Source organism: Glycine soja, chromosome 19 (genome assembly GCF_004193775.1).
Source record: "Glycine soja cultivar W05 chromosome 19, ASM419377v2, whole genome shotgun sequence".
Classification (NCBI taxonomy): Eukaryota; Viridiplantae; Streptophyta; class Magnoliopsida; order Fabales; family Fabaceae; genus Glycine; species Glycine soja.
The window spans coordinates 48,610,484-48,636,054 of NC_041020.1; the positions used below are offsets into that span (position 1 = coordinate 48,610,484).

General features: G+C 33.2%; 3 protein-coding genes across 5 annotated transcripts; 2 read left to right on the forward strand and 1 right to left on the reverse strand.

Moving 5' to 3' along the window:
* Window positions 1-2,618: 2,618 nt before the first annotated feature.
* Window positions 2,619-8,652, reverse strand: LOC114399296 (GDSL esterase/lipase At1g54790-like). 3 transcript variants are annotated; one of them, XM_028361460.1, is made up of 7 exons: window positions 8,529-8,652; window positions 8,277-8,453; window positions 7,860-7,965; window positions 4,677-4,877; window positions 4,197-4,363; window positions 3,768-4,038; window positions 2,619-3,215 (listed from the first exon to the last, which is right to left on the reverse strand). In XM_028361460.1, the coding sequence occupies exons 2-7, from the start codon at window positions 8,421-8,423 to the stop codon at window positions 2,947-2,949; spliced, it is 1,161 nt and encodes a 386-aa protein (XP_028217261.1). In that variant the 5' UTR covers window positions 8,424-8,453; window positions 8,529-8,652; the 3' UTR covers window positions 2,619-2,946. The 3 variants fall into 3 exon arrangements, with proteins under 3 accessions (XP_028217261.1, XP_028217263.1, XP_028217262.1); XM_028361462.1 differs by lacking the exons at window positions 7,860-7,965; window positions 8,277-8,453; window positions 8,529-8,652 and adding an exon at window positions 6,098-6,417; XM_028361461.1 differs by lacking the exons at window positions 7,860-7,965; window positions 8,277-8,453; window positions 8,529-8,652 and adding an exon at window positions 5,030-5,365.
* A 6,678-nt stretch (window positions 8,653-15,330) lies between these two features.
* LOC114399693 lies at window positions 15,331-16,053 on the forward strand. Its single transcript, XM_028361904.1, has one exon. The coding sequence runs from the start codon at window positions 15,451-15,453 to the stop codon at window positions 15,787-15,789; it is 339 nt and encodes a 112-aa protein (XP_028217705.1). The 5' UTR covers window positions 15,331-15,450; the 3' UTR covers window positions 15,790-16,053.
* Window positions 16,054-18,453: 2,400 nt separating this feature from the next.
* On the forward strand, window positions 18,454-24,250 carry LOC114400144 (glutathione synthetase, chloroplastic-like). Its single transcript, XM_028362442.1, has 12 exons — window positions 18,454-18,819; window positions 19,561-19,730; window positions 20,152-20,227; window positions 20,579-20,709; window positions 20,860-20,982; window positions 21,077-21,157; window positions 21,350-21,430; window positions 21,535-21,604; window positions 22,207-22,328; window positions 23,416-23,555; window positions 23,645-23,837; window positions 23,920-24,250. Exons 1-12 carry the CDS (start codon window positions 18,487-18,489, stop codon window positions 24,041-24,043), a joined length of 1,644 nt encoding a protein of 547 aa, XP_028218243.1. The 5' UTR covers window positions 18,454-18,486; the 3' UTR covers window positions 24,044-24,250.
* The last annotated feature ends 1,321 nt before the right edge of the window (window positions 24,251-25,571 follow it).

The following is a 25,571-nucleotide window of genomic DNA, read 5'->3' on the forward strand; positions in this document are numbered from 1 at the left end:
ACTTTGTAGAGACAAGAGTCTTACAAAGTTCCCCTGTTGCAGGTTTTGTTTGTGCCTTTTTGGTTTTCTTTCCTCTTGTAACAAAAAAATAAGACATGATGCTACAAAAATGCATTCTTGGAAATTAATATTTTAAAAATTCCAATTTTAACCATCATTGAAAATAGCAGCTCCCTTTAACTTCACTTTGACAACTTGATGCTTATGTGAAAAACTGATTAGACCTATCTGCCCACTATTGGTAAGGGATACCTGTATGTATCTTACAAGAAAAAAGTTTAATGAACATTCCAAACTCCTATGCAAAACTGATGTGAATTTAGACAATTATTTCATTTTTTTTCTTATTTAGGGCTTTGTGTGTGTGTTTTTTTATGTTAATTTGTGAATTTGTAATTTTTCTCTTTAATTTATCATTTTGCTTGGTTGCATGTGCTTGTGGATGAATTACTTGTAGGAATTTGAAGTGACTTGGGGCAAAGTTTGTGAAAGATTGAAGTGAAAAATTGAAGCAAAGTATACTCAAGCTAGAATTGAAATTTCTTTTTGGAGAAGATGAAAAGGAGAAATCAGCTTAAGCAAAACAACTTTTGGCTTAAGTTGAAACAAGATAGAAGTGCAGAATTACAAAGTTGTAGAATATGCTTAAGCCTAATTTTTTTTGCTTAAGCATATCTTCACTTCACTAAAGTTCAAGATTTTTAGGGATTGTATATATAAATTTTGTGTCTATTTGGGGGTAATACTTTTTTAGCTTGTAAAACACATTCCTTGGGGGGGGAGGGGGAATGGCTCTCCTTGCTCCTTTTTTGCATCTTCTTCCTTCCATCTTGCATTTTGGTGCTACCCATGGAATTGGTAACTAGATTTTGTTATTGCTTGGGGTTTGATTGAATTAAACTTTATACTCATGTATTTTGCTTGAAAAATGTTTATATGCATCTTGTTCTTCAATATTAGCATTTTACCTCTATTCTTAATGCTTGTTATGGTTTGTTATTGAGAAATACTTTCATAGCTTGATTTTAGGATGGGATTGTGATTTAACAATACTCTCTTTATCTTGATTTGTGGTATAACATCCGTTAACCCTTGGAGTTAGTAATAGGATGAGGGTTATTGGTTATCTTTGGGCCATTAAGCTTAAAACAAGTTTCTTTGTCAAATTTACAAGGAATTGACATTTAATGGAAGAACTTAGGTCTTTTCAGCTAAGAAATTAGGGATTAAAATATTGTTTTTGAACCATGATCGATATTAACATTGAATCTCAAGTTGGGTATTATGTTTTAGTGTAAAGAGAGTTAGGTTTGGTGAAAGTCTAGCTCGGCAAACTTTGTCATTTGTCTTTTGTTTGCTTTTGACGTGTTCTTATCTAAAAATCTCAAAAATATTTTAAAAATCCTAAGGAATTGTTTTGTTTGTTAGTTTGGATAGTAAAAATTTGTGAATTTGCCAAGTATTTCGCAAGTCCTCATGGGAACAATATTTTTTACTTATCGAATATTACTTAATGACTTGATATACTTGTCAATGAGTCAACAAACACCTAGAAAGAGAATAAAAAATATAGGTATGATAGAATTTTTTATGTGATAGGAAGCGAGATAAAGAGAAATGAAAAACATTGATAGAATGTTTAAAATAAGAAGATCTTTGTATATCATTACTCATCTTATAAACTCGACAGCAAACATCTAACTTAGAAATCCTTATTCTTCTAGAGATACAATCTTAAAAAGTTCCCAAATGAGAAACCTAAATTCGTAATTTACTCCCCCCCCATCTACATCTGGTTCTCATTTGAATGCATACACATGATTGAGACTCTGCATGTTTGTAAGAGTATTTTCAATAAAAAAAAAAAAAGAATTTGTAATCAGTAGTTTAAGTCAATGAAAGCGAGTCTCTCAGGAGCCAGTCCTATCTTTTAAGGGGCATGAAACTACCAATTTCCTGATTAAAGTATCTGGTTTGTGCACGCAGTGTTGGCAACCGATGAGAAGTATAATGAAGCCATTTTTAGCACAGCCAATAGGCTAGTTGCTGCCATTGATGGACTTCCTGATCCTGGTTGGCCCAAATTTAAAGACAATAAACGCGAGTCTAACTTTAAATCTAGGGAAGAGACAGATGAGAAGTGTGGGCAATTCACTCTTGTAGTTGGAGGTTTGTTGGTCATTGCCTTTGTTGTTCCTATGGCACAATACTATGCTTATGTATCCAAAAAGTAAGAAAGTAATTATATAACAAAAAATGCTAACAACACACTCTAACAGAGTCTTTTGAACAACTCTTATTAGAAAATGCAAATTTGATGAATCTCACTTCTTATTTAATGATTATCTCTCTTTTTATTTTGTAAATTTCAAAAAGTGTATTAAGAAGATTGTGTTGCTAACATTCCTCTTATATAATAATTGGACTAGTCTTCGAAATCATTATTCTTTAAATTCTGATGTATGATGTGCAGTTATAACCAATGTCATGTTACACTTGGGCTCGAGAAAGTTGTAGAATAAGATCAGTGTTTTGGCCTGCAATTACAAATTTAATGCATTGGACTACCATATAAATTTCTGTGTATACTTGCTGCTTACTGTCATTTCAGAGTGATGTGTTATCATCGTACTGCAATATTATTGACATTAACCGTGTATACAACTGAAATTTTAAAAAAGACAATGTAGAGCATATACCAAATGTGTGTATCCCAAAAGGCCCTCTTAGATAGTATATGCATACAAATGAACCATGAAGTCTGAATGTGTTCAATTACCAATCCTTGAACATTATCACACAGACCATGTTACCATGCCAATGGGACCAATCATTAAAACATATTCATTAGTAAGAGCTTGACTGTCATTCAAAGTTACAATCAGCTATTGCTTTCACGATACCGTAAAGAATCAAATAATAATAACAATAAATATAATGGGGTATTTAAAACTTGAGCTTAAGTAGGAATGGCATTTTGTCTGAGAAAGGAGGGTCCGAGTACTTTCCAGTGAGAATTTGTGATGCTACATATTGATTTGCAGTCTCAGTGTAATGAATCCCATCCCAGCTTATGTACTCACTGCTATCATTACAAGCTTTTGCTGTAATTGTGGTTCCGTTGAAGGTCTTTGTTTCCCCACAGGAAACTCGACTGTCATAGTTTAGTGGTGGACCTCCGTATCCACAACAAGCCATAATAGGTTGTTCAAATCCTGCAAACATGTAATTACACAAATTAGCTGTTTTTCCTCCCCACAAATACTGTTATGATAGATCATATAATAGAGGTAAATTGGTTATTATGGCTGATAGCCTGATACAGAGTTCTTAATTAGCCAATAGATTGGACACGCTTCTAGCATTGCTAATTACTGTAATGTATATTTGCTACAATCACTGGTTTGATCAACGGGGAAAAAGTAGGAGGCTCCTAAGAAAACAAAGCGGCAGAGATCAACAAAGATAAATTTCCAGGAATAGTTATACAATATGCAAGGAAATCAATCTTAGATATTGTTGCTTTGCCAGATCAAGTGAAGAAGATGGGGTGTGGAAAGTTGTATCTATAAAACAGGTGTTGCATGACCCTCAGGCCTCAGCACAAGTGACAATTGACGACAAAGCTATCTGAGAAAATTTTAATTTACGGATTTTAACATCTAAAGCTCTTTTTAAACGGTAATTATCCAAAGGCAAGGCAAAAGCAATGAAATAGGTAGAATTGAAAGATGGCAAATAAATAAAAATTACTCAGAGATACTAACCGTATCTAGAATAGTTTGCAATGAGGCTTGATTTTATAGTGAAGATATCAACGTATGTGACATTTGAATCTGGATATTGGCCCTGCAATTTAGTACAGAGAGCACGTAGCTGTAGGTTAAAGGTTTTAGCAGCTTGGTTGTGTGAACTAACACACCCTAGTCCGTCAAGCTTTGATGAATCAGTTCCAAATTTGGCTATATTCTGAGGCAAGCATCCGAGAGGACCTGTATTGTGTATCCAGAAATATCTAGCCCCCTGGTCATAGAGATTCTAGTAAACAAATAACAAAGAGTTAGAACTCCCTTTTGTTAATCTAGGTAAAACTGTGTATGTAATTGTAACCAATGGAATTCATTAATTCAAGAAAGTTTTGGAATAAAATTTCCCAAGCATAATATAAAAATAGAAGCAGATAATTTGACACCAACCTTTATTCCCTTTTCAAGTTCTAAAAGAATTGTGGGAATTGACGCAAGTATTTGGTCCAATGTTTTTGAATAAAATGCTCCAGCGAGATCATTCTGGCCAATGTCAAACATGTACAATCCCTTCTCAAAAATATTTTCATCTGGGACGTACTTATCAAATTTCCTGCCTGAAACATTGTGATAATTTTTTTTTGAACATGAATGAATGAGTTATGAGACATACAGCAAACTACTCCTCTGAAGTAGTAATGCGAGTTTGAAAACATTAATTAGATAAATGTAGGAGAGGATAAAACTTAGATGCAGTTTCATACGCTACTTTTAGTGTTGTTCTCCAATCAGAATTAGAGTTCCATCTGAGTAATCCGTATAATAAAGGTTTTCATTAAAGATCAACATAGATTGCCGAGGTGAAATTTCAATTCTAATGGAAGAATAACACTATGAAACTGTATGTAAATTTTGTCCTTCAGTAGAGACCTTTAGCGATCAATTCAAGGGCCCGAGCTTTGAATCGGAGGAACTGAGACACCTGAACCCCAAAGGAGAAGGGGCAGAGGGATGATGCAGTGGCTGGAAGTATAGTTGCAGCTGCTGCGGCAAAGTTGCTTCCCTTCCTAAAATTTGGCAAACCCAACGAATCCAGATAGGCATTTAGGAATGGCAAGTCCATAGCATCCACTGCAATAAAAAACCAAGAACAGATGGAGCAATAAGTGCAAAAGTTGTTTATATGGGAGAGGGAGATATAATAATCTACTTGGAAACAGGAATGTGAAGGAGGATAAAGATCATGTGGGCAGTGACAAAAAGAGGTTATGGAGATTTATTACTAAGGAAATCGATGATGAGACGGCCATCAGAGTATCTCCCCGATGGTTTTTGGAAGTAAGTTTGTCCATTTGGTGGGTAAAGGCTCTCAAAAGAAGCGGCAATAAGAGCACCAGTATCAGAATTTGAATCACCAAAGTTAAAAACTGCTGGAAAATCCAAGTGGAAGGATTTGGCACAAGGCATGCAGATGGCAATGACGGTAAGAATTCGAAGGATACATATGTTGGAGGCCATGGCTATTGACTATTACTGTACGGAGAGGTTTTAAGCCTTCCGGCTTTGCTTGTGTTTCAAACATCTGCAAATAGTTAGTTTTCCACCTGTCGTTTGGTGCGTATAACTTGTAGTGGAAGTAAGTCATTCTTTTATTCAATCACAATAATAATCTAATAATAAATCAAAATTACTAAATATCAGGTGGAAGGTAAAAATATAACATTAAATTAAAGAATTTAATTTTTATACACTGTCACATCTACCAATTAAATTATGTTAAATATAAATTTTAGAGTAACTACTAAAAAAACCAAATTTTAGAAGTTAATTTATACATTTTTTACTTTAAGAGAATCAAATTTAACTTTTTTACACTATTATTCAATTTTGTATTGATACATTATCTAAACAATTTATTTCTCATATAAATACGAGTATTATCAAATTACTCAATGATGTAATAATATGTTAATGGACAATAACGTTAAAATATACTAAACCAAAATTAAATTTTGTAAAGCCGAAAGTCAAACCATTTTCTTAAAGGGTAACTAACTAAATATTGACAATGTGGCAAAAAGTTGAAGGGGAAGCAAATGTTAAAATGAATAATCAACCGTTCAATCCCCTAAAAAATTGATGCATGTTAGGAGGCTAGTTTGTTCGCGACGAAAATAAAGATGCCGGAAACTATTTATCCTCTAGTACTTTAGCTTATTTCTTCTTAGCGTGTGATATAATAAGTATTTTGCCTATTTATTTATATTTATATTCGTGCTTAAAAGCTTGCTGAGTAATGATTGTGGCAATAACTATAAATAGTATAATTTCAGGGGATAATTAAAAATTACTTAGGAAGTCCACTATGAGACGGCCATCGCAGAATCTCCCGGATGGAATTTTGAAGTAGTCCTGTCCATTAGGTGGGGCAACCTGAAAGCCCAACCCTGCAGCAAGTTCTCCTGTGTCCGAATTTGAATCACCGAAGTTGAAAACTGCTGGATATTTGAACTCGACCGAATTTGCCATAGCCAAACACATGGAAAATAAGACAAATTGAAGAATTACATTCTTGGAAGCCATGGCACGTAGTTTTCACTTGTGTCCAATGGAACCAACTACCAACTAGATAGGCTGCACCAATTATAGCTCTGTATACACTGTCACAATGGAAAATGATTCCATGCCTTTTATATGTGCACGCTCAGTTGGTTGCTTCGAATAGCTAACGTGAAGTCTTACCTAAAAAACAATTAATAAAACCCTTGCTTTAGATGGTGGAAAAGCAACTGAAAGCCAAAAGGAAAACGTTCCTTGAGTTACCATGATATCCTTATATTATTACTGTCAACTGCTATTATATTAACCCATATGCGAATTATCATTTATTTTAATCACTCTACCAATACTTTTCATTTTTCTCAATCTTTTCCTTTCTACCACATCATAAATCCTATTATTCTTTCTTCTTCTTTCCTTTCTCTAGGTGTTGAATAAGTTATTAGGTGTTCATCAAAGATTTTCCTTAACTGATTAAATTAACGCAAGCCAGTGAGTGCGAGTCCTAAGTACTTCCCTTTTTTGAGAGCTAAACTCATACTACTAATCACTTGCCCCGGAGAGTTTGTACTGAAAAAATAAAATAAAAATCTGTCCAGGAGAGGGAAAAAGAACGCTGGGAAAACGATAGAAAAGGTCACGGAAACTTGAGAAAGCATTAATACAAAAGCAAGGAGATGGTTTATTCTTGACGGATTGCACGCTTGTGGCTTGACTTGCATCTCCACGGAATTGTGTTGCTTCACCTCGTAATCTTCTGGTACCCACCGTGAACATTTACTCTTCGCAATAAGGGCCAATGGCAAGTTGTTTCCCTTCTGTTCAAACATTCCTGCATAGTTTATACGCAGATTACAGCGCCCGGATCCATCGCAGTCCAAATAACTGCAACAAATGACGTGAGCAACATAGAACCTTAGATCTACCTTCATATATCGAAGGCTCATGTTGCACGTTATTGATTGAATGTTGTGTCTTATAAGGAATCCAGTTCCAGATTACATTGCATATAGTGCACAAATCACAGCCAGGAAATCCAATGCCTCTCTCTTACCCTACGATTAAGCTGTAAAGCTATTGCGCACCACAGTAAAAACCAAGACGTATTAGAGTAGTCCAAATGGTTCGTGTCATGCTAAGCTATCGATACCTATTTTTAGGCTAGTCGTGAATGCAAGGATCTAGTGCAAAAACGATGACATTGTAATCATGGTGGAATTAAATCATGATCTGGTTGAATCCATTGGAGACGTTTCAGAAGACAGACATCTATGCCAAATTATTATTCATATAAAACAATTGTTGGGTAATTGTGATCAATGGCCTGAATGCGTGAAGTTTAGAAATCAGCCTTGTCAACATATGTTATGCTATTAGTCATCCCCCGAACTGTCCAGCAATAAGTCAATTACCCAGCCTTTTGATGGTATTTAAATGCCGGCAAGGCATGATATATTTTTTTAATCCTTAAGACAAGGCATGATATATGAATGAACAGTTACTGCAGTTGTCTTGGAGAAGTGTAACCCAAAAAGTTAAAGAAAGTCAGGATACCTGAAACCATATTTTGAAAAATCGATCTATTCTCTGCTCCCTTGTAGAACAGAGATTCCATGGAGGCATCAACTTTGGCCTTGAGAATGCTATTCTCCCCTTTAAGCTGTAAAATTACATGTGCAACAAAATAAACATGGTATATTATTCATATAAAGTATGGTTGGTAGTAAAGTTTCAAAGAAAAAGGGAAAATATAATTTTTATTTTTTAGAGTAAAAGAGTTATATGTATTATGTTTGTAAAATTAAACAAAGAATTAAGGAATTTAGTTTATTATTCTATTAATTCTTTCTTGCTTATTCACTCTTTAACCAAACTTAGCGATATTCTCGTAAACAAAAAGGGCCCGAAAGGTTCAAAGTGACTAAGACAGTATTATCTACAGTGAGATAAAGATGCACATTTTTATCGTACCTCATCAACAGTAGCTGTAAGCTTTTCCATGGCGGCTTGTAGTGAGGATATCGCCTGTAAGGTGAGGTCTTCTATGTCTGACTCCTCTTCTACTGATGAAGGATCAAAGAGAATGCCTTCTTGTATCAGCAATTCCTCTTGTAACATCACATCTTCAACATTCAATTTCTCCCTCAACTGTATCAAAATACTAGTACGTTTTATTACTAATTCTAATTACAATACAAGGGGATTCTACAACAATATTCTCACCTTTTTCAAAACTCTAGCTCTTGACTCGTCGCCAGATGGAGAGGAAGTACTGAAACTTGTGTCGCATTTTTTCTCCACTGTAGTTTACACGAGGCAACGCCTTTGTATGTTTCGCCCTGCAAACAACATTCAACACAATATCCCACAACAGAACAAGGATCGTCACTAGAAACACATTAAAAAATAGAGTATTTTTTATTTTCGTTCGATATTGTAAGGATTAAAACAAAATTATTTTTTATAAGGAGGCAAATAAAAAAAAAAGTGGAATTATGGGAAAAAAATATTTAAGAAAAAAATAAATCTCACTTGCAATTAGCAAATAAACACCTCGCTTGGTCTATCAAAATTATGGAAAACTCAATGTTGTTACTATTTTAAGCCTATTTAATCCCAGCAAGATCGACAACGTCAACTCGTAGCTGTGCAAGTGATTAGTTTTATTCCAAGCTAACATTTTTTCCCTCAAGTCAGAAATTCAGATTTCAATTATTTATCATACAATAAAAAGGTTCATTTGAAACTTGAAAGAAGTCATTTACAATTTTTTAAGCTTATTTTATAAAATATTTATATAAGCTTTTAGAAAAAAAGTTACGAAAATAACTTATATGTGTATAATTTAAGTTATTTCAATAAGCTTTGTAGAACAACTTTTGAAAACATCTTACAATTTGTATTACGAAAACAATTTAATTTTATTTCATTAAATTACTATGAAGATTCTTTGGATCACAAAAAATAGATTATGGTTTAGAATTTTAATTTTGTCATAATCAGAATTAATTTAAAACTATAGATTTCATGCTAGGGTCTGTGTCATGTAAAGAATTAAGATGTAAGCTTAATTTTATTTTTTCAATTTTATTGTTTGCATATAAGATTTAAAATTTTAAAACTGAATTAATTACAAATTTCTTATTAACATTTTAATTAATTTAGCAATAATTAAATATTTTAAATATAATATTATTAAAATAATTTTAAAATTTTAAAATAATAATTTCATTGAACTAGTTATTATTTTAACACTTTATTTTATATTATGGATGGTTATCATTGTGTGCGGAGTTTGCTAAAAACAAGTTCATGACAATTAAATAAGATTAGATTGATTTGAGTCTTTTTTTGATAAAAAAAAAAAATGATCTTCAACCTTAACCAAATTAATAATATTTCGTTAATTTTACCTCAAATAATCAAATGCTTTCATGGATGGGGACACCGAAACGAAGAGTGGACAGACTCTCGGATGCATTAAAAGCGCAGGGTGAGCAACAACAGAGTAATGCAGTTCTAGCATTTCCTCCTGCGAATAAGAAATAGTACCACGTTTGGGATACAGATTTGGTGAACAATGGGTATTATTTGATAGACTATAAAAGGGGGAGGGTGGACTAACAAGTTCATCCTGAAGAATTCGAGTGAGCTTGGAATCACGATAAGGGATATGGCTTGCTTTTCCTTGCAAACCACACGTAATAGAATTTATTACATTTCCCAGAGCAGACAAGGATTTGTTAATGGTCTTAGCTTCCTCCAGAACTCTTCCTTCAGCACCTGTTTCCTCCACTTTCTCTGACCCAGCCAAGTCCACTAGAATTAGTTTTCCGGACCTCATTCTGTTCAAAGTCTCAGTGTTTAAGAATGATGCAAAAGTAGTACCACAGATTTAGGAAGAATCATGACCTTTTATCTCTGGAAAATTCTTGCAGAATTGTGAATATATAAATGCAGTGACTTCTGCTGCTGGCCACGTTCATTTCTACATGTTTTGTTTAGGATGGTTGCAGAAAGCAAGTGACGTTCCTAGTTCCTATCACTACTTTTCCTCCCTCAAGAAAACAGGGAATTTACCCTAGTCTATTATAAGTTTAACTATATAATGAAAATACTGAACGGTAGGCTAAGGGAGTCAAAGCAGGTACGGGTCTCACCAACTGCCCGGATAGCTATCCCCCTCTACATATTTGAGATCAGAATTAGAAGCCAATATACATTTTAAAATCAAACCAAAAAATGCTATTCAACTAGTTTATTCTTACAGATAGGTTTTGCAATGCTTCAGCAGGGTCCAGTACAGTGATCTGAAGGAAAAACTCAAAAGGTCCTGTTAGTACTATATGTCAATAATTGAATAAGATAAGAATCACCATTTTTTTTTTTTTGGTGAAACAAATATAAGGTTCCCATAAAAACAGCTCACCTCTGTAACACCAGGCAACATTATTCCTCGCAACTTAATCTCCTTAATTTGTATATTATCTTTTGATAAATCAAAATAGGTCCCTAAATAAGAGGATAGAGTTATTCTGAAGACTCTTCAAAAATCCAAATTCAAATCAAAACTAGCTTTTCCAACAAAGTTAAGAAATTTTCCAATCATAAACCGATAGAGTATGCTCTAAGTGCATATATAAGGGGGGGGGGGGGGGGGGGGAGATACATTCTTTTTCCATGTAGATTTCAAGCTGGACAAATCATAAACAAAATCAGAAAATAATTACTATAACCAGATGATTTTGTCAGTCTGATGTGGTTTCAATTAGTAAGTGTCTCAGTACCATTGACAATTTAATTTGAATATGTTTTCTCTTCATCCAAAGAATTTAAGGATTCAAAAATTCCTTCTACAACTCTTGGAAGCAGCCCCTTCTTCTGTTCATCAAATTCAAGTATACCAGGTGCCACTTCAGAGAAGTAGTTATTTACATTGCTGTATTTTAAGTTTTACAAGATCATTTTAGGATACTTTTAAGGTGATAATTTTCCACCTCCATACTATATGTCTTCCCAGCTCCAGTCTGCAATTAATTGTAGAAAAACGAAACATTTAATCAATTACAGTCCAAAGGAAAATGAATTCATGAATAGGGGCATTTCTTAGCTAATGCCAAGGATCATATTCAGCGAAGCTCCTACGATGCAGTATCTCTTGTAATTTTTCACAACTCCCGACACACACGTAGCTGCCTTGTATGAGGAGAAAAACCACATATGTCCTCGCATGCATGATTTGAAACTTTAACATAAAGAAGCAAAAAGCTTATGGCAAACTGGGGACACCTTGTGATATTTTACCTGGCCATAAGTGATTATTGTCCCATTGATTGCATCAACAACATCTGTTTCAATTATGGTAATACATACAAAATGTATAACGTGCTATCAGTAAAAAATAAATCTATAGTTAAGGCAAGTGCTATTTCCCCCATTTTCATTGTTAAGAAACATTCCAGATTTTTTTAATTTTGATTGTAGGACCGTGCAGACATGTATTAACATTAAACAATCTATAAGGATTACAAAATTCATATAACTGAAGTTGATGCACTATTTGGCGGTAATGAAGCTGTCATTTCATAAGGAAGCAAAAGCCATTCAAATTAAGGAAGATTTCCATCTTTGCATTGCATTATTAACTGATTGACATATAAATTTGTAGTGAGAATTCCGTAGTTTTTACCTCTAATCACGGGAAGAGCTAGGAACTGATACACATCAGCTTGCTCAGATTGTTCGTAGAACACTATATCAAAGCTAAACACGAATTCTTCATCCTTTTCATCCTGACCAAAATTAATTCAAGAGGCTATTCATCGTAATGTGTGATGCACTCTTAGTTTTATAGTGATGAATTTCACAGCTCCAGGGTAAATAATGAACTAAAGGAAAAACTAATAGATGCTTAATCAGACATATGAAAACCTTGAAAAAGAAAGTTTCGGTGTCTATGCACCGAATGCAGAAAGAGTCATGGCCATTTTGCTTCTCTTTTGAGTTCAAAAGCCTAGAGCGTGCCCACACTGTAATATTTGACCTGATATTTCACCGCAAACAGTACTTCGCCGCAATTGTTGATTTAAACCTGTCGATGGAAGAGCTATTTATACGTAAAATAAAAAATCGGAGGATGATTTAGAAGCTCGCTGAAAATTTAAAACAGATATAAGTTGTTTTTCACATAACTTCGATCTGATGTTAGGTTTCTCGATTAGCTGAAGAAAAATGAAAATCAAGACGAGAAATTTTGAAGCTATCAAGTTTTCCAATAAAAATGAGCATCTACTCCAAGAATCGGTTATTTCATCAGGCATTTTTCCACATTTTCAATTCAAATTCATTGCATTAGAAGAGAGCACATGACCGTAGTGGACTTTCTCGAAGCTTCCTTGTTCCTAAACAGCGTTTTCGGATGCAATCAGAAATAAATTCGAAAACACGTTAACAGACAAAGTTGTTCGGAAGTTGAATAATCGTGGTTAAGCATGAGCATGAGGCAATCTTCTATCAAACGCAACGTCAATGATAATCTCACATTGTTAGGCCGCTTAGAAGCCTTTTTCTTCTTGCACTTTCTAGGCAACAAAACAGCATACAGTAAGAAAATCAATTCGAAAGGAACAATGAACATCATTCGTTGAAGGGAAAGGGAGAGAGAACCACCTTACCGATGGCGATGACGGAGAGCTTGCTCGTAGTGAAATGAAGTTTGCTTGATTTTGATGGCGGGAACCAAAATAAGGCAATATATATCTCTTCCTATGGTGGTTTGAGACTTGAAAGTGTAGAATGAAATTGATGGCAGTTAAATGGGCTTATATTTGGGTTGAGTTTATTTGGGAATTTTCTTCCTATGCCATACATAATTCTTCTACATTCAACCACTTTTTGAAAATTCCAAAGTTATCCATGTTAACTTCTTCTTCTAAGTTTGTTGATTATTTTTTTTCTTCATGCACCATTTAATCTTGTATCCTTTCGGCTGAGCTCCTCCTTTCGTCTTGTGGCTGGTTTGGTCGAGGTAGATTGTCACGGTGGTCGTTCACAACACATGGTTGTTTTCTTCATCTGCAACTTCAAATTCATTTTTTGTCGTAATAAACAAACGGATTGATAGACCAATACAAATTAACAATCCATATAATCTAGTGTAGAAGATTTTAAAATAAATTTCAATATGAAAGTTTTTTAAAATGAATAGATTTATTTATAAATAATTAGAATTATGTATGGTGTCGTTAGTTTGTCATTAAATTTTTTTAATGTTTTGTTAAGATGGACAAAGATTATTGAATATATGACAACATAATAAGTTTATATGGACGAAGACAATACATAAGAATCTGGTATGTTTGAAAATATTGATGGTTTTGATCCTTTCAATACTTCTTAGGTATTAATATGATTTTGTATTTTGTTAAAGTAAATGAATGTCTCTCGAAGACTAAACATGTGTTTTTCCTTTTGTAGGTGTCTACTATCCTTGATGATGTTCTGCATTAGATTCATTCTGTTATGTTTAATATTGATTTTGTGGCGATGATAATGAGGTTAGACACAAATAATGAAAAGAGAGGAAGGACTTTCATATTTCAAAACATTTTTTTCATTCTATTACTAAAAACTAACTAACAAATTAACTAATAAATCCTCCAAAACTTATTAAATGTAGCATATTTTAACAAATGTAATAAAAAAAATTAACATTAAATGATTAATCTAACAAACAAAAATACATCGATGGTGCCGTGGAGGAGGAGGGAATGAGGCATCAGTGACTAGTGTGGGGGAGAGATGGTGTATTTGACTTTTAAGTGAAGGATAATTTCATCTTTTCATTACACTTGTTGGGTGTAGAAAAAACTTGTATGGGTGTAGGAAGAATATCCTGTAGTTGATTAGAAGCCCAATTATAGGTTAAGATCAAGGGCTACCCAATTATGGCAGTTGCTTTCTGCACCTCACTAATTTCTTTCTGCACCAACTGATTTTTTTTTTGCCTTTTGATTGGGCAATCTTAAAAGTAGAAAAGGTGAAGGAAATCACCAATTTTTTTTAAAAAATTTAGTTGGAATAAGTTGAAAAAATAACCAATAACTATCTTTTTATTCCTATTTATTAGTTAATTGCAAAGGTAACATTTCCCCAAAAAAAAAATTACATTTATAACATTTAAATATTATTTGAACTTTTAACTATATAAATTATTTTTATGTCAAACTTTGGTGTTGTAGATTCTAAATTTGATTCCTATCATAAAAATTTACTAGATTGAATTTTATGCGTGCAAATTTGGTTTGATCCTATTGTTATAACACCATTTCTAAAGATCCTATATCTTAATTGATAATCATTTATGTATTTTTTTATTTGGCCCGTTGTACATTCTTAATTTAGTTCCTAAAAATATTAAGAATGTATAAGTATATTTACCATACTAAGAATAAGTACTAATAAAGATTGATCTAGTTTGTAAAGATCAGATTCATATTCCACAAAGATGTAAGATTTAAATTTTATTATCAATGTGACGATCTTATCATTAAATACTTATGTGGGTGTTAAATGAGCCTTAACCCATGTTCTGCCTGAAGAATTCTCAAGACCAAACTCACTTAAATTTCTACTACTAAAACAATTATACGAAAGATAAGTAAGGATTAACTGCCAAGGTAAGATTGTTAAAGACAACATTAGGATGACAAGGAACAAATCAACACATGTATAGGAGCTGGTTTATTAAGATCTTTACGTAACCCGAAGAATACGAGATTAAATTACGTACGTTTATCCTTAATTATGTAAATGGATCACCCTTGGAAAGGTGTTTTCTTATTTGAAACGCTAGCTTGCTCTTGCCACGCAATAGCATGGGGGAGATGAAGACAATCTTACCAAGTAACGCCTAGCATTCTTGCATTTAAGTTTCGGATTAAATCGCGCAACTTTATAAAAAGATTTCAAAATTTTGGGGCCACCATCCATCCCTTGAAAGAAAAGCAAAGCAAAGAATCTTTTCCGAAGGTTTCAGTACGAGTTTTCAGTTACTTGCAAGTTAAAACTTGTACATATTCTTGGCACACGGAGACATTAATTAATCTATCTATCCCTTCTACTCATTGATACGACGCATTAGAAGATGGACCAAAGAGAACTTAATCTGGGCATCTGCTATAGGCTCTATCATTTCATCATGGAAACTTTGGCTTCACAAGCTATGAAGACGGTAACTTTAGGAAGATCTTCACATTACGATTCAAGCTCAACTAAGGTGAAGATTACAACAAGAGGTTTTGGCGCTAATGCAGACAAAGTAGTGCAGCCAGAGATACCATGTGTAGAGAAGAATATTCCATGCAGGAACAGCATTGATGAGAAAGTGGTGGTGGTGGGAGATTTACCTCATGCTCCAAAGAAAATGAAGCCTCTGCGATCAATCTTGAAAGTTGGTGCTAATCTCAATGACAAATCAAACTGAATATGTTAGTTAATTTCGTTTGTAATATTGATGTTATCAAACTAGTTTTTCTTTTATTGTTTGTATACGTGTATACCTCGTTCTATTTTTTTAAGTATACTTAAATGAGTGTACTCATTCCTGGGTAAGCTAGTAGTTTTGTTCTACCAAACAAACACGCTTTAATGAATGAATTCCTTAAAACGGTTAAAACATTTTCATATAAGTAGTGCCCGATGTATCATGATCATGTTGAAATATCAGATTATATGTTGCTTAATTTAATGATTTTTTTTAGTATGTATTAACAGTAGTTTTTGACAAAATGCATAAATGATAGATATTATATGCTACCATTTGTCCAATAATATTTACCATATCTGATATAATGCATACCATGTTAGAATGACAAATTGAATTCGGTTCTATATGCCAAATTTTCATTACTACTCTTGCCCGCAAAATATGCAACTTAAAATATATTGTGGGTATTATAAGTTTAGCTTTGTCAATGTTTTTATTGTCTATGTAAATTAAGTTGAAAGAGTTTGAACTCTGTAGGCAGATCTATGGTCAAGTTTTACTTGTCAGCTTCTCATCCAATGTGATTATATCCTGCTTAGTTATTGATGCTTATGCTAAGTGTAAAAAAGGTAGAAGATGCGGGGAGGAAGAAGAGAGGGAAAGAGAAGGAAGGGAGAAGAGAAGCATAAGAAAAGAAAGAAGGAACAAGGGGGAAGGGCTCCAATGCCAGAAATCACCTCCCGTAACGGCACATGATGGAGGCATTACCTATTATGTTTCTTTTTACATTTTAAATTACTTTACAAATTTTGGCAATTTTACAATTGTTAAAAAAATTCTGATAGTTTACACCGATATTTTGATTTTATGATAGTTTTAGAGAGCCTAAAGTACGTTAATAGAGTTACTTGACAACTTAGGCTAGAGAATAAAACAAAAAAATAATTGTTCATATAAGTAAAAAATAAAGTTTCTAAGTATATATAGACTAAAACTCAAAGTTTGGATAAGTGTAGAAACTAAGATCTAGTTACCTCATCAAACCAACATAACACACAATTGGACCCCACATGGCCACTTTGCTAAAAATAAAAAAAAAGTTACATTTTCCAAAAAATTTATTGTAGAGTTTCTAAATATAAAAATGTAACGTGAGTAAGTGTAGGGAATAAGTGACAAACTATTTTTTTATGGCATTACTTTTCTATTTTTTTACATTTTAAATTTTACACCAACCTAGTCTTTCTTTATCTCCTTTTTCCTTGGTTATTAATACATTTAGCTAATCGAAACCATTTGAAAATGATCGCATCAAATTAGATTCAAAATATGAACTTAAAATCTAAATCGTGAATGTATTTTTTATCAAACAATTGTAATGTAAGTAGCATGCTGCATGATACAACCATTTTTTTCACTGAATCTAAATTTTATGGCATCACATCATATTATATCAGTTTTTTTTTCTTTTTCTCTGTGAAATAATTTTCATTTTATATTTATTATTTTCTGTCAATTCTCTCTCCTTATCTTCGATTTTTCTGAAAACTCATAATTGGAAGTCAATCAATCTTTTTCCTCATTTTTAACTACTTTTAAGATGTTTGTTCACATGATCGAGCTACAGTATCAATCTAAATATTAATAAGTTCTTTTGTTATATTATATTTTTTCTTACAAATAAACTATGACAAATTTTTAAAACCATGTTCCGTGCATTATTTAAATATGTAAAAAAAAATATTAACAAAAATTGGTTCAGTGAATAAAAAATAAATTTATATCCTATAAAAACATAGGAGTACGTTTGGATATAAAATTTTAACTAACAAAAAATAATTTATCAAAAAAATTAAATTTCTTTAATCTAAAATTCATTTTTTGGTTGTTTTTATGAAGAATTTAAATTTTTGAAATTTTAAATAACTAAAAATGTAGAATTTTAATTTCATGTGAGAAATTAAAAATTAAAATTCTCTTCTTGATAGAAGAATCTTTTGAAACATTAAGTATTTCTTTTGTAACTTTTATTCTGTCTTTCACATGAAAGTTCCCAAAATTCCGTTATCAAACTCGCGATTCTTCCCTCACCAATGATCCTCTTCGAAATATCGTCTAAGCTCGTAGAGCATCGATCGGGTGTGTACATAGGAGAATACGCAAAACTATACCTGCCAGTCAGGGGAGCAGCGGTCATTACCCATCACGCGACACAGGTGCTCACCGGCGCAGAGGGCCTGACCATGCCTTGCGTTGTTGATTGAATGCTGTGATCGAATGTGATAGTGTACGCTCTAGTGTCTCGGTTCCCCTGCGACTCTCTATGCCGCATCAGTATTTTTGTCTTTGGAAGCCCACCAATCATATTTTTTTTCTTTTTTTAGCATTCATTTTCTTTCACTCTCACAATTTTAATTTTTTTATCTGAATACAAAATTTTAAAAATAAAAAAATTTCAATTAAAATATTTAAAAATTTTCTCGTCCAAACACAGTTTAATTTTGATTATTTACGTGAGAATCTTATCAATAAGTTTGTAAATTCTTTTAAGTCTTAAAAATATCCGGACCTTGGTGACATAGTAAAGATGTAGGTTGGGAAATAATAAGTGGTGGTGATTTAATCCATGTTAAAGCTGTAGTGCTGATTGCAATATATAGTAATATATATAATGAGAGTGAAAAAGGAACGAAAATGGGTGGTAGATCTGGCGGCTTGGTTTGTTCTACTTCCTCTTACACTGGGATTAGAACAAGGCGTTTGTGCACTTCTAACAACACCACCTTTCCCTTCCCCCAACAACCTCAATCACTCTCTTTCGCTAAACCTCTCAAACTCATGTCTCAACCTTTGACCACCAACTCTGTTCTTGTTGAAGAGGCTGCTGCTGATGGTGATTCCTCCGCCGCCGCACCTCCCCTCTTCGATTATCATCGTATCGACCAAAAACTGCTCCAAAACATAGTTTACGATGCTCTTGTCTGGAGCACCCTCAACTGCCTCCTTGTTGGTGACAAATCTGTTCAGGTCTACCTCTCCTACTGCTGTTTACTGTTTATTATCTCTATATATACTTGGATTCCTTTCGCTTTATTAAACTTTCTCACTTGTCGCATCACACCCTAAATACACACTTTCCTTAGCTTAACCTTTTTACTGTTTTAGTAGAATACAATACAACTCATATATAATAATATAATCTTAAATAATAAAGAGCAACTTATAATTATAATAACACTCTGACACTAACCCATTTTAACGATGTTGGGTACATGCATGTTGTAACGTGTATAATTTGTAGAGAGCAAAACATTTAAGGGGCTAGTGGATGTAAAAAAAGGAGGAATATCAGAGGGAATCTCACGAGACTTCTTTTTGAAGTGTGAGTGTAAGTTACTCAAGAATAAAAGATAGTAGCTGAAAAATAATTGTAATTATTTAGAAAATATGATAATGATTAGTTCCATGTTTCATTTAACATACTTTGTTCTTAATTTTACTTTTTGAAGGGGAAAAATTACTCCTTGAAGCTAAATTTACTTGTAAACATATTTTATTTTGGAGTAATACGAGGAATTAGTCCTTGGAATTATATATACGGAGTAATTTAATCCTTATAATTATAAAATGTCTTTTTAATCTTGAAATTATTAAAATTCAATCACTTAAATCTTTATGTTTATGAATAAAAAATAATAATCTTTATGTGTATGATTTTAAGAACTAAAATGATAATTTGATGTTGATGATCAATGTTTGCAATCATAGAGATCAGGAAGAGTTCCTGGTGTGGGCCTGGTACATCTCCCACTTTCCTTATTACCTGGGCCATTTCCTGAAAGTCATTGGAAGCAAGGGTGCGAATTAGCTCCTATATTTAATGAACTTGTTGATCGGGTGAGTTTGGATGGGAAATTTCTCCAGGAATCTCTCTCCAGGTAATGTTTTCGTGCTGTTATATTATTATGCATCGACTGGGTCTGTTAAACATTGACTCTGTTATTTGTAGGACCAAATTTTATTGCCCACACAAGCCCATTTCATTAAAAAAATCTCAATAAGCTGTAATTTTTAACTTACATAACTTAGGCTCTTCACATGAGCAATGTGGGACTTGCTCCTTTTGAAATACTTCAGTATAGTTTACTGTAACCATTGGTTCTTGAATCCATTTTTCAACTTCACCTTTCAACAATTGCTTGCATTTGATGCCATGAGTGCGTACTCTTGGTTGGAATCTTTTGTTCTGTCATATACATTTTGTAATTACCTATAATCTCCTAGATTTTTTTCTTATTCAACTCAGTTTAGTTTATGCCTTTAATTAGATATAATATTTCTCTCTTCATCTCAATGCAGAACTAAGAATGCGGATGAATTTACCTCAAGACTTTTAGATATTCATTCTAAGATGCTACAGATTAACAAAAAAGAGGTAAGTGTATACTAGTAGGACATTTGTACAGCCGAGAGTATTAAGAGAGGATCAGTGTTAGTTCCTACTCTAGTTGGTATTCATTTTAAATATCATTTCATAAGAACTCTTCATGCTTGTATTTTAGTTGCGAAGGACAGAGTGGAAGTATTTTAGAACATGAATTCATGTTTGTTTTTAACGAAAAATTACATAGAAAACAGAAATCCTACATATAATTATCTTTATTCCAGAAAAAGATAGAGCGTAAAGATTTAAAGTTTTCTGCATCTTCATATTCTTTTTTTCTGATAAAGTGAGTCAAAGGAACTTTTACTGGTGTTGATTTTTCTCTGGCCTTAATTTTAATAGGACATACGCATGGGAATAGTTCGTTCAGATTATATGATTGATGAGAAGACTAAATCACTTTTACAAATAGAGATGAACACTATTTCCACTTCATTTGCTTTGATTGGTTGTCTTATGACTGGACTTCATAAGTAAGTGCTGCAGTAAATTTCACATATTGTGCTGTCATCTCTAATTTATCTATGTTGAAATTTTTTACATGAACCCTGATGGTATATTTTTATTTTAAGGAAAATTTATTATGTAGATGTGTATCATGATATTCTTTGGTCCTTTTCCAGGAGCTTACTTTCTCAATATGGAAAATTCCTTGGACTAAATTCCAATAGGGTTCCTGCCAATAATGCCGTTGATCAGTCTGCAGAGGCCTTGGCTAAAGCTTGGAGTGAGTATAACAATCCCAGGTTAGTTTAGGAGAAAAAGTTACCTTTTCACTTTATTTTGCGGCTCTGCAACTACTTTTGGATCCATGCCATATTTCTGAATGGATCTGTACAGGGCTGCAATTCTGGTCGTGGTTCAGGTTGAAGAAAGAAACATGTACGAGCAGCATTATATTTCTGCACTTCTAAGAGAAAAATATCCTTTTCTTATTAGTTATAATTATGATACAGAAGGAACAATCTAGCAGAGCAGACTCTGATTTGTATTATGAGGACTACCCAACGTGATATCAAAGGATATAAAGGAATGTTTTTATGTAACGAATGTAGTTTTTATATTCAGCACATATTTGCGTTGAAAGAGTTATTATCCTCAGCTTTATGATACGCATCATATTAGAAGCATACGCAAAACGTTGACCGAAATTGATCAGGAAGGAAAAATTCTGCCAGATGGAACACTTTCTGTGTATGTACCTCTATCTTGAAAATCTGACGTTCTACTATAGGTTTGTAGCTTAATTACATTTTGTTTCTGACAAGTAGAGAAAAATAATTTCTTGGCACTTGCAGGGATGGACAAGCAATTTCAGTTGTTTACTTCCGGGCTGGCTACACGCCAAAGGACTATCCTTCAGAATCAGTGAGCTACTCCAATTCAGTTTTTTTGCTGCTCATAAAAACTGACATTCCAACATAGAAACATCTCTTTTTCTTTCTTTCTTTTTTTTTTTACTTAAATTCCTTTTTGAATCATTAGTAAAGGCTAACCCACTGAACCCAGTATCACCTCTACTTAAAAGAACATCTCACTACTGTTAGAAAATGGCATTGCATTGGCAACTAATATTTGATTCCCCTATCTGGTAACTAAACTTCTTTTAATATTATGAAGAGAAGTGATAATGAATATGTGGGTCCTAAAATTGTGTTTCGAATGCAAAACTCATTGAAAATTTGTCAGTATAACATGGCTTGTTGTGTTCTTCATTGCACCACTATGTATAGACTCTCTCTATCATTTGACTGTGTACATATAGCTCAATTATTTCTAAACCTTCAAGATCTGATTTACTTTTCTTCTTACCTACTCCGTTCTTTCTATTTCATGGATTATCATCTACCATGCATTGTCTTCAACCATAATATGTTTCCTGCTTAGGTTTCATTATTTTTTAATATTAATGAGCCTTTTATCTTGTTAACAAGTTCTCATGGTTTGGGTATATCTTGCTTGATGTATAGGAATGGAGAGCTAGGCTACTGATGGAACAATCTTCTGCTATCAAATGCCCTACAATATCTTATCATTTGGTTGGCACCAAAAAGATTCAACAGGAACTTGCAAAGCCTGGTGTTCTTGAGAGGTATCTTCTAATTAATATTCTTATATATTCCAAGTTTATTTCATTATTTATGCTTCTAAAGCAGTTGATCAATTCACAGATTCTGTGCCTAGAGGAAAAGTGTAAAATGGGCAATTGTGAGTGAGTTATTGTGTTAATATTTTATCCTTCAGGGTGCTCTCCACAGTCCATGCCTTAGGTGATTAATCCTGATCTGATTTTACCCTCTAGGGCCAATAGGTTTCTGTTATACATGGACAATGGGACTCCGATCGTGAGTTACTTGAAAAGGTTTTAACTCATACAGTGGGATCTTATAGAATGTGGCCAGAAACTGCAACATCATTCTTGTATGTCTTTGCTTGGTCAATATTGACAACTGACTCAAATGCTTGGTTGATGGTTAGGAATATGGGATGCTAGTATGTTTGTGAAAAAACTGAAGTTTGTTTTGGGGAAAGTTGGAAGGCTTGGGGATTATGGAGTTTTTGATGAAAATGTAGATGGATTGGAAGAAGAGTTTTTATTATCAGAAGCTTGTGTTATCTGAAAGGCATAAATCTTCAAGAATAAATTCCAGGCGGTATTGATGAAAGAGGAAAGCTTTATTTAGTGGCTACGAGAAAGGTTATATTTTGATCTCGGAGATTAAGTTAACACAGGAAATTAGCATAAGGATGTTTTACTTTATGTGCTTCCATTGTTTGTTCCTTGTTTACTTTTATGTACGATTTTTTAAATGCCTGAGAGGAGGAAATATAATCTTATCATCTGCTCTTGTACTTCTTTCATTTTTTCTTCATCTGTCCCTCAAAAAAGGAGGGAAAAAAGAATATAGGTCGATGTCTTAGAAGCAAAAACTTCTGGATGATGGATAAAAATGCAATGTGTCCTCAGAATTACACTCATACTTCCTATTTTGGTTAAGGAACTACAAGTTTATCATATGTACTAAACCCGTCTGGAAGCAAAAGTATAACAAACCCCCCTTGCATTTTTATCTTAGGAAATAAGTTGTTCTATGACTAATTTGTTCATTTTGTCTAATCATGGTTTGTTTCTATGGCTGATATCTCTTCCTAAATCCTTGATTCAAAACTACAAACAGGTTCGTTGAAAACAAAGACCACATTGCCAAATTGCGTGCATGCTTTGCAGGGTTGTGGAGTTTGGAAGACTCAGATATTGTTAAAAAAGCAATTGAAAATCCAGAGCTATTTGTGATGAAGCCTCAAAGAGAAGGAGGAGGTCTTGTACCACTTAAACTTTGACTCAACACTGTTGGAAAAAAATGTCCGGGAGAGAAACTTACACAATGAGCTGTAATTACTTTTCAGGAAACAATATTTATGGTGATGAGTTGAGGGAAACCCTCCTTAAATTACAGGAAGCAGGTTCTCAAGAAGATGCAGCATACATCCTTATGCAGAGGATATTTCCCGCCACTTCTCCAGCAATTTTGGTGCGTGATGGTAATTGGGATACGGGTCATGTCATTTCAGAAGCTGGAATATTTGGTACTTATTTAAGGTACATTGCTTGACTACACATCTATCAGAGGTCCATGTTTAAATTTTCAATATCCTTGACATCCATGAACTGGAATTTGCAGGAATAAGGACAAGATTATCATTAATAACGAAAGTGGCTATATGGTGCGTACAAAAATATCATCATCTTATGAAGGAGGAGTTTTGCCTGGTTTTGGAGTGGTAGATACTGTATACCTAACTTGATGGAGCTAACCCCCCAAGTTATCAAAGCAATTCAAAACATTATGTATGGTTTATATATCACCACTCAAGTCTCCTCACTCCTGATTTTCTTTGTATGGAGGCATTGCTGTTTCTTTTAATTGTTCCTATGGGATGGTGTCTAATTATTAACTGTACTCAACGACCTGTTTGATTCTAACCAATAAAGATTGATGAACTGTTCTAACATGCTCTCTTCAATGATCTCTGTCTGTGCCCCTCCCCCTTGCTTCTTCCATCCCCACGTTGCACTTTTCTGCCTCTTTTCGGTAATATGAAAAGGAATTATTGTTTGAGATACTTATTTGGTTACATGTGTCACTCACATGTTTCAATGTAAAATGTGGTTGAGATTAATTTAGGCATATATTCACATTCAATAGATGTATTTATAAACAAACCGTACACTAAGTCATTGAATCAGTAATCTCATGGTACAGATGATTCGAGTTTGTTGTGTGATGTTACATGAATTTTGTGAAAAGGATGGGTGAAGCAAAAAGAGCAATAAATAAGCCCAGGTCTACAACAAAATCAAACATGACTTTCCTTATGGAAATTCCGAAGTTTCTTAACTCTTAGCCATTAAATCCTTTTTGACTATCATTGGTATAGGTACAATTCGGTTTAGTCTAAGATTTCGGTTTAAATCTCGTGATAGTAAAAATGTGGTTAGAAGGAGAGACTTGATCAATCAGGTTTTTTAGTAAAAAATACTCATTAGTAAAGTTAATAGATATTTCACACTAATAAATAAATAAATAAAATCTTTTTGTTTCTACATGCAGAGGAATGTTTGCTTTCAAGTTTTTGATGAGTTCATATGTCAAAATATGAGCGTCAGCAAAAAAAAAAAAAAATTAAATTGGCTGATACGTTTCAACAATCAGAGATGTAAGAGAAATAAACTTATCAGCACTATATATCTCTGGGTACAAAAAAGAAGTTTTAATTTTGGAGTGATAATGATTCCTTTAATTTTCTATTTTTTTTGGAAATTTTAAGCTGCTTGTTATAAATTTTAACTCATTTGAATTTTGATCTTCAAATAACTGAATTTTAGAATATTAGAACAGATGTTATATGTTTCATTTTTTAAATTTTGGTTAACATTCTTTTCTTCTTTTTACTACCAAATCAATCTTATAATAAATCACTTGTTAGTTTATCCGTTGTCATTACAAAACACTTTTTTTTTTTATATCTTTTTTGCATAAAAGATATATCATCCATGAATATATGATTTGTGAGGAAGAGTGAGTACATGATCTCGATGTGCAGCTTTGCCATGTGAGTCTGACTTCATCAAAATATCATTATGAATGTAGAAAAACACACACACACACACACTTTATTTTAATTAAATTCTTTACACAATAAGCCAAGTGCCAACCACTTTGATTAATTTTTAACGTAAAAAATTTATATTATCAATAAATTAAAAATTTCCATGAATATGATTTTTGAAGCAATCATTATAGAAATTAAATGATTTGTAGTTATTTAATAA

Excerpts from the sequence above, each read along its gene's own strand:
- LOC114400144 (XM_028362442.1), top strand. The coding sequence starts at position 18,487 with ATGGGTGGTAGATCTGGCGGCTTGGTTTGTTCTACTTCCTCTTACACT. Across the intron at positions 20,228-20,578 it reads TACAGATTAACAAAAAAGAG|GACATACGCATGGGAATAGT; the intron begins GTAAGTGTATAC and ends TAATTTTAATAG. Across the intron at positions 21,431-21,534 it reads CCAGATGGAACACTTTCTGT|GGATGGACAAGCAATTTCAG; the intron begins GTATGTACCTCT and ends TGGCACTTGCAG.
- LOC114399693 (XM_028361904.1), top strand. The coding sequence starts at position 15,451 with ATGGACCAAAGAGAACTTAATCTGGGCATCTGCTATAGGCTCTATCAT.
- LOC114399296 (XM_028361460.1), bottom strand. The coding sequence starts at position 8,423 with ATGTTACAAGAGGAATTGCTGATACAAGAAGGCATTCTCTTTGATCCT. Across the intron at positions 4,364-4,676 it reads CCTTGAATTGATCGCTAAAG|GCAGGAAATTTGATAAGTAC; the intron begins GTCTCTACTGAA and ends ACAATGTTTCAG. Across the intron at positions 3,216-3,767 it reads TGCAAACTATTCTAGATACG|GATTTGAACAACCTATTATG; the intron begins GTTAGTATCTCT and ends ACATGTTTGCAG.